We start from the raw sequence: 8,803 nt of genomic DNA, 5'->3' as shown, positions 1-8,803 counted from the left end.
CTTATTTTTGTTTTGGTTTGATTTTCTTTTTTTTTCCCTTAATATCTTTTTTTTTTTCTCTTTAGCTTTTATTAATTTTAGAGAGGAGAGAGAGAGAAAGAGAGAGAGAGAAGAAGAAGAAGAAGAAGAAGGAGGAGGAGGAGGAGGAGGAGGAGGAGGAGGGGTGGGGGAAGGAGCAAGAAGCATCAACTCCCATCTGTGCGCTAACCAGGCAAGCCCAGGGCCCTAATGTCATTTTTATTGCATCTTGTGAAAGTGTGTCCGGAACACGTGGGAAGGAGTGGATGGGTTAGGGGTGGGCATCCTTCATCAGAGGTGGTTTGGGAAGGTCTTCCCTGAGTGACTGCTAAATCATGTTGGGGTTTTAGGACTGACTACAAGGGGAACGTGAGTCAGACCTGATTTAGCACTTCAAGAAGTGTGCGACTTCTTGAATAAACAAGGCTGTTAGGATGACCTCAACAATCCAGGGGAGAGAGAGAAAGTGATTCTTGGCTGTGGAAGGTTTGATTCTGGTCATAACTTAAAAGCAAAGAACATACAGATTAGGCTGGTGCAATGGCCCCCTTCCTTGTCAAAAAACAATCCCTGGTCTTCCCCTTCACCTGAGTCAAGAAACAGATGTGCTGAGTTTTATGGATGCTCTTCCTGCTGTATTTCCTCCTGCTCAGTAAAGAATACACCTGCCTCCTCACGCCCCCATCCCCACCGCCACTGGCACACAAACACACCCCAGCCAGATTTTCAAACCAGGGGCCTCTCACTATTGGAACCCTTTCCTCTCCCTCCGAACATAAAATAAGCATGGAGCTCTCCTTTCCCGCTTTAAGGATCCTAATCTCAGTCCCAGTGGTCTCTTTGTTGGATTTGGAGCCCCTCCTGTGGGGGGTGGTCCCCCAGGGGGTGGGTTCTCCTCAGACCTGGGATTGTTGACACAGGAGAAGAGAGAACGTGAGCTTGTTCTCTGCTATCCTTGGGCGTTTCCCAAATCTCAGAAAAGGAGCCAGTGTGTCTGAGACTCACGTATGATGATGCAATCTGACCAGGGACTTGAATACTTCTTGATTGGATACACTAATGCTAAACTTTTGCATTCCCCCTTTGTGAGAAGGTCGTTAGATTTCACTGCAGAAATGTGACTATGTTTCTTGATGGCCTCCTGCTCAGGCCTAGGAGATGATATACTAAGTATCTGAGAGCTTGGAGCTAGAGGGTGAAAATAGGGATCAGCAGCCGATTGTTATCCAATCACATCTTTAATTGCATTACCGGCCCCAGTTCCTATAAAGGGTAAGAGCCTTGGGAAAGCGCACCAGAGCAACCCAGTGCACACACAGCCAATCTGCAGCTCAGCCTTTGGTCCTGGATTGCCCAGTCTTAAAAGTTCCATCTTATCGAGGAGGTGAGTTTCCTGAATGAAAGAAATATTTCTAATTTTGTAGTTGTGTTTTGCGCATGTGCCAGTTGGTGTCATTTTAGCCCAGGTGCAAAGATACAGGTTTTGTTGTTGTTGTTTGTTTTTTCAGGAAGGGAGTCCTGTATGGTCTATTTTGACAACTGCTCTGGCCTAAAAAAAGACTTGATGTTGCCTGACGGAGTTTTCCTGGAAAAGCTTTTTTTGTGTGTGGCTGCGTTATCTTGTTTCTTTTATGTTTCTAGTAATTCTTTTTATTTTTTGTTTTGAGAGAGAGAGAAAGGAAGGGAGAGAGAGAGAGAGAGAAGCTTAATTTGTTCCACTTATTGATGCACTCATTGATGGCTTCCTGTATATACTGAAACTGAGGGCCCGAGCTGCCACCTTGGAGTATCAGGATGACAGTCATCTACTGAGCTACCTGGCCATGGCTCTAGTAACTCATTTTTTTTTAATGACATCTTGGGAAAGTGTCGGCCTTTTAATGTTAAGGTTTTTTATGTTAACCTATGTCCCTAGGACCTGTGTGTGCCCAGGGTAGGCCTGGAAAAAAAATTAATTTGTGGGGAGGCCCAGAAGGACAGGGCATGGGATATGCAGAAAAATAATAAAGGCCAGGGTACCTGGATATAGAGAACGACTCACAACAGCTAACATGGGGGGTTTGAGGAGGTGAGAACAGGCCTGGTCAAGGCCTCCCAGTACCTGTTAAGGACTTAGTGCTTTTTCCTCGGGCAAGGGAGAGTGGAGTGGGCGTGATCTGAGAAGATTAACATTCTATTAAGGTCCTATGGGAGTTTCAAAAGAAAAGATAGATCGAATTTCCTCCTGGGGTTCTTCTGGATTTATCCTTGGTCGTTCTTGATGGGATAAAAGTGTTTATCTGCAAAGTATATAAAGAGTCAAATTATATATAAAATGGATTTAACCATTCACCATTTTTCTTTTTTCAGTATAACCTTCTAACTAAGAGTTGTGTCTTGTAGTTGCCCAGATAATGTGATTTGGAAATAGAAATAAGGAGTAATACAAACTCAAGTCCATCTGTTCTGGCTTCCCCACACCAGTTGGCAAGGGCAGGAGTTAGAAACACAGGTAAATGTAAAGGCGTGACTTTGATAAAGGCAGTGAAGCAGAAACAAATGTAACTTTTTTTTTTTTTTTCATTTTTTTTTTCTGAAGCTGGAAACAGGGAGAGACAGTCAGACTTCCGCATGCGCCCAACCGGGATCCACCCGGCACGCCCACCATGGGGCGACGCTCTGCCCACCAGGGGGCGATGCTCTGCCCTTCCTGGGCATCGCCATGTTGCGACCAGAGCCACTCTAGCGCCTGGGGCAGAGGCCAAGGAGCCATCCCCAGCGCCCGGGCCATCTTTGCTCCAATGGAGCCTTGGCTGCGGGAGGGGAAGAGAGAGACAGAGAGGAAAGCGCGGTGGAGGGGTGGAGAAGCAAATGGGCGCTTCTCCTGTGTGCCCTGGCCGGGAATCGAACCCAGGTCCTCCGCACGCTTTTTTTTTTTTTTAGAGGGAGACAGACAGGAAGGGAGAGAGATGAGAAGCATCAACTCATAGTTGCCTCACTTTTAGTTGTTCATTGATTGCTTTCTCATAGGTACCTTGACCAGGGGTCTCAAGCCGAGCCAGTGACCCCGGGGTTCAAGGCAGCGACCTTTGGGTGCAAGCCAGTGACCATGGGGTCACATCTAGGATCCCGTGCTCAAGCCAGCGACCCTGTGCTCAAAACTGGTGAGCCTGTGCTCAAGCTGGCAACCTCAGGGGTTTCAAATCTGGGTCTCAGTGGCCCAGACCGATGCTCTATCCACTGTTCCACCACCGCTCAGGCAAGGAAAAGTAACTTTTAAGGAGGAAAAAAAACAAAACAAAACAGAAAAGGTGATGAGAGGTGGCTTCCTAAGAAATCGCTGGACTGCCCTGGCTGGATAGCTTGGTTGGTTAGAGCATCACCCCAAAGCTCAGAGGTTGTTGGTTCAGTCTCCAGTCAAGACACATACAAGAATAGATCGATCTCTTTCTCTCCCCCCCACCTTCTTCTCTCACTAAAATCAATAAGCAATTAAAAAAAAAAGAATAAATTGTGTGTGGCTGCAGGGGTCAGACAGATGTCTGTGTCTGAGCAGGGCTTCTCAGCACAGAAATATCTTCTATTTCATTTATATTTCTGTACTTTTTTTTCTTTTTATTGTTTTTTTTCCCCTTGAATTCATTAAGGGGACCTTGGTTGATAAAGTTAGAAGTTTCAGGTGTATAATTTTACAATAATAAAATGAATATACTTTAGACCTGATTATAGCTTTCATTTAATGACACCAAGTCAGTGTCATATTTTTCACAAGTCAAAGGACTGTGTACATCTTGCTCCGTATTAGGGCTCAATTCTGTTGCTCTATTTATCAACATTTGTGCCATTATGCCACTATATTAATTATTAGCAGCAGTCACATAAGGTTTTATTATCTGGTTTTATAAATTCTCCAAATTTTTTTCATCGGAAATGTCGTGTTTATTTTTGGGCCTTTTGATAACTGTGTCGTTTTAATTTTTATTTATTTATTTTTTACAGAGACAGAGAGTGAGTCAGAGAGAGGGATAGACAGGGACAGACAGACAGGAACGGAGAGAGATGAGAAGCATCAATCATTAGTTTTTCATTGCATGTTGCAATGCCTTAGTTGTTCATTGATTGCTTTCTCATATGTGCCTTGACCGGGGGCCTTCAGCAGACCGAGTAACCCCTTGCTGGAGCCAGCGACCCTGGGTTCAAGCTGGTGAGCTTTTGCTCAAACCAGATGAACCCACACTCAAGCTGGCGACCTTGGGTCTCGAACCTGGGTCTTTAGAGTCACTTTTTTCAATTTTCACACATACATACACGTATTTTCTGAATTGTTCTTGGAATTACATTGAACCTATAAATCAGTTTGGAGAGAAATGACATTCTCTATAATACTGAGTCTTTCAATCAATCCATTTTCATGGCTTTTCTTTCCATATATTAATATTTTATATTATTGATGCAGTTATCTTGCATATCTTCCATTAGATTTGTTAGTAGATATTTGGTGTTGGTCATGGAAGTGATACAATAATTACTTTGATTTCATCTGCTTATCTTATAGCAGACATTGATTTTGAAATCTTGAACTCTGTCGGGCAGTTTGCTAACTTTATCTAGTCTAATGTTTGTAAAGTATTTTGGATTTTCCTTCAAACCAAATAAGACCATATAGAAATAATAGTCAACAAATGTTGTATAGAGTTGGTAGTGGGCTTCCATCTCTGAGTTTCAAAGAAAAATCATTTTTCTGTATTTATTCTATTTCTGGTTTACTAAATGTCTTCCTCAGGATTGAATACTGACTTTTTTGAGCATATTTAATGTCAATGGATATCATGTTCTTTTTGATTCTGTTAATGATTCATGTTGCTTTTTGAAATTTAACCCAACTTGCGTGTAGAAGATAAAAACTCCAATTCGTTAGGTATTATTTTCCTTACATATGAATGGGTTTGGTTTTCAAATATGTAGTTTAAGATTTTTGCATCTATACTCATGAGAATTTTTGGCTACTAGTGTTTCTTTGCTTAATGTAATTCTAAAGTTTTGGTATGAGGAAGGTTAATTAATTAATTAACTTCATTAATGAAAAGGATTTTTTCTGGGAGAATTTGATAAGATTAACATTATTTCTTTCTTAAACGTCTTATAAAATTCACCTATGGTCATGAAATTTATCTTTTTTTTTAATTTTTTATTTTATTTATTCATTTTAGAGAGAAGAGAGAGATACAGAGAGAGAGAGAGAGAGCAAGAGAGGAGAGATAGAGAGAGAGAAGGGGGGGAGGAGCTGGAATTATCAACTCCCATATGTGCCTTGACCAAGCAAGCCCAGGGTTTCGAACCGGCGACCTCAGCATTTCTAGGTCGACGCTTTATCCACTGCGCCACCACAGGTCAGGCCTATCCTTTTTTTTTTTAATATGCTAGAATTAAATCCATATCTTTTCTCTTCCTGGCTTATGGTCTTTGAATAATCCACCACCATCAACACAGGAGTTCAAGAATTGAATTCTGGAAGTTGAGTCTCTGAGACATAGTGCTGAGAATGGATGGAGACCTCACAACCTCATTTCTGTCAGAACCATGCAGGGATGAAAATAGATACTTGAAACCCAGCCAAAGACCTGCTCTCCGAAAGAGAAGGGTAGTCTCTGGCTTCCAGAGCAATGGGCTCAGCTCATTTCAAAAGAACAAGAACTTGTGTGCGAGACAGGAACTGCAAGGACTCTATAAGTCATTTCACGCGTGGCTGCAGCCAGAAAAACACAGCAAGGATGAGATTATTTCTTACTTGGTGCTGGAACAGTTTTTGATCAACAGGCACTACAGTGACAGGTCAACGTTGAAGGAGAAATGGGAATCAAGTGGCAGAAACTTGGAGATATTCATGGAAGACCTGAGTGATGATTACATGAAGCCACCTGGTTGGGTGAGTGGAGGGTTCTGACCCCTGGGGGAAGGGGCATATATTACGTGGAACATAGGAGCCAACATTAATTTATTAAGTGATTTTCATTGGGTTGGTTGGCTCAGCAGGTGAGCGTGAGCCCAGCGAGTGGAAGTCCCAGGTTAGATTGACAGACAGGGCACACAGCAGAAGCGCCCATCTGCTTCTCCTCCCTTCCCCCTCTCCTTCTTCTCTATCTCTCTCTCTTCCCCTCCCGCAGCCAAGGCTCCATGGGAGCAAAGTTGGCCCAGGTGCTAAGGACAGCTCCATGGCCTCCACCTCAGGTGCTAGAATGGCTCTGGTTGCTACAGAGCAACGCCCCGGGTGGGCCGAACATCTCCCCCTAATGGGCATGCTGGGTGGATCCCGGTTGGGCACATGCGGGAGAGTCTTTCTGCCTCCCCATTTCTCACTTCAGAAAAAAAAAATTATTTTTTCATTGGTGAGATGGTAAGAGGATTCACTGAGAAACTATCAGTTAGGCAGAAAGCACAAGGATGAAGAGAAATGCCTTAACACAAGCTGATTTTTCACTCAGAAAGACTTAGTGTTGGCTTTTTTTTTTCTTTAGAAAGATTTTATATATTGATTTTATGGGTGTAGTGGGGAGAGAGAACTATCCACTCCTAGTTGCTTTACCTTTGTTGTTCATTGATTGCTTGTTGTATGTGCCTTGACCAGGCAAGCCCAGGGTTTCGAGCTGGTGACCTCAGTGTTCTAGGTTGACACTTTATCCAGGGCACCACCAAAGGTCAGGCTGGCCGGCTGTTTTTCATTAGGAATGAAGAAATGACCATGAAATGCAATGCAAATAGGGATAAGGGCAGAATGAAAGTGTGGGAGTAGGCAGTGTAGGGATCTTGCAAAGCCTGACTAGGTCGATTTCACATAATCGACCTATATATTTGACAGTGATCGGCGATTCTCTTTTTTTACTATTAAACAGGTCCATGTACACATGCAGGGACAGGAAGCCCTCTTTTCTGAGAATATGCCCTTAAGAGAAGTCATTGATCATCTAACAAAACAGTTGTCAGCAGAGTTCCCCAAAGAGGCAAACACGGGGGGGACGTACTCCTGGACTCCCCAAGATTCTTCTCTGCCAAAAGGACAAGGTGAGTGAAGGGAGCCCAGGCAACCAGAAGCATGTTCTGTGTGGGATCTTTTTTTTAAATGTATTATTTTGAAGTGAGAAGTGAGAAGCAAAGAAACGGACTCCCGCATGCACCCAACTGGGATCCACCGGCATACCCACCAGGGGGCGATGCTCTACCCATCTGGGGTGTTGCTTCATTGCAACTGGAGCCATTCTAGCACCTGAGGTGGAGGCCATGAAGCTGTCCTCAGCACCATGCCAACTTTACTCCAATAGAGCATTGGCTGTGGGAGGGGGAAAGAGGCAGAGAAAGGAGAAAGGGAAGGGTGGAGCAGCAGATGGGCACCTCTCCTGTGTGCCCTGGCCGGGAATTGAACCCAGGACTTCCACACGCCCGGCTGATACTCTACTGCTAAGTCAACCAGCCAGGGCCTATGTGGGCTCTTTTTTAGCTAAAAATTCACCGAGTCCTTTATTTATGCTCACAGGAGATGAAGAGAAAGAAAATGGTGTCAACATTTCTTTGACAACTGCTGAAGTCAGTGACAATATTACTGGTCAAGGCCATCAAATGCCTTCCCTACTCATTCTCCCGGAAGAGAACTGTCCTGGGCTTGAAGAAAAAGGTGTTTCTTTGGAGAATCCACTCAGCCTCAAAAGAGCACGTCGAGGCAGCTGTAGGTCCCAGGAAGGGTCCCAGAAAAGACCCTCTCATCAAGATGTCCTTGTGGAGGTGGGGCCAGCAGTTCTCTCCAGGTGGAACCGGGTCGACCCTGAGCCTGTCGCTACCCACCAGAGCCATGCAGGCAACTCCACATGTGGGAAACGCCGAGAAACAGTCTGCAGAGCCCAGAAGTCACACACGTGTGAGAAATGTTCCAAGGTCTTTCGGTATTTCTCTCGCTTAAAAGTCCATCAGAGAAGACACAGGAATGAGAGGACATGCATTTGTGCCGTGTGTAGCAAAGGGTTTTTCCAAGTCTCAGACCTACGTATACATCAGAGGATTCATGCTGGAAAGAAGCCTCACAAGTGCAGCACGTGTACCAAGTCCTTCAGCCACAGAACCAACCTTCTGGCTCATGAGAGGATCCACACGGGGGAGAAGCCCTACGTGTGTTCCCTGTGCCAGACACGCTACCGCCAGTCATCCACCTACCACCGCCACCTGAGGACGCACCAGAGACCTGCCCGAAGACGTGCTTCCTTTGCACAAGAAGGTTCCTCGGTGTAATAATGCATCTGAATGTGCCTGCGAGTATGTATATTTCTACGGTACTTCTTAATTAGAACATACTTGATAACTTCCCCAGTGTATTTTTCATTCATTGTCTTCTCCACTGGAATGTAAGTTTAAGGAGGTCAAGAGTCCTGGCCAGTGGCTCAGTGGATAGAGTGTCGGCCATCATGGACATCCCAGTTTGATTCTCAGTCAGGGCACACAGGAGAGGCAACCATCCGCTTATCTTCCCCTTCCACCTCAAGCATGGTCCCAGGTACTGAGGATAACTCCCTGTTGGAGCACATCAGCCTCAGGCACTAAATATAGCTTGGTACTGAAGCATCAGCCCCTGATGGGGTTTCTGGGTGGATCCTGGTCAGGATGCATGCCAGAGTCTGCCTCACTATCTCCCCTCCTCTCACCTAAAAAAAGTGTGTGTGGGAGGAAATTTATGATTTGTTCACCAAAGTATTTCAAGTGCCTAGAAAGTGGCTGACACATTTTAGATAACCAATAAATAAATACCTGTTGAAGAAATGAAAGT

At 44.5% G+C, this 8,803-nt stretch overlaps 1 protein-coding gene across 1 annotated transcript; it reads left to right on the top strand.

Annotated features, from left to right (window-relative positions):
- The first annotated feature begins 5,539 nt into the window (after nt 1-5,539).
- Nucleotides 5,540-8,556, top strand: ZSCAN4 (zinc finger and SCAN domain containing 4). The gene is made up of 3 exons (XM_066270885.1): nt 5,540-5,923; nt 6,888-7,056; nt 7,526-8,556. The coding sequence occupies exons 1-3, from the start codon at nt 5,540-5,542 to the stop codon at nt 8,269-8,271; spliced, it is 1,299 nt and encodes a 432-aa protein (XP_066126982.1). The 3' UTR covers nt 8,272-8,556.
- The last annotated feature ends 247 nt before the right edge of the window (nt 8,557-8,803 follow it).

The sequence above is a fragment of the Saccopteryx bilineata genome, chromosome 3 (assembly GCF_036850765.1).
Source record: "Saccopteryx bilineata isolate mSacBil1 chromosome 3, mSacBil1_pri_phased_curated, whole genome shotgun sequence".
NCBI lineage: Eukaryota > Metazoa > Chordata > Mammalia > Chiroptera > Emballonuridae > Saccopteryx > Saccopteryx bilineata.
Note: the sequence above shows the minus strand (reverse complement) of the source record. Positions and strands in the feature narration are given on the sequence as shown.

Excerpts from the sequence above, each read along its gene's own strand:
- ZSCAN4 (XM_066270885.1), top strand. The coding sequence starts at position 5,540 with ATGGATGGAGACCTCACAACCTCATTTCTGTCAGAACCATGCAGGGAT. Across the intron at positions 5,924-6,887 it reads ACATGAAGCCACCTGGTTGG|GTCCATGTACACATGCAGGG; the intron begins GTGAGTGGAGGG and ends ACTATTAAACAG. Across the intron at positions 7,057-7,525 it reads TTCTCTGCCAAAAGGACAAG|GAGATGAAGAGAAAGAAAAT; the intron begins GTGAGTGAAGGG and ends TTATGCTCACAG.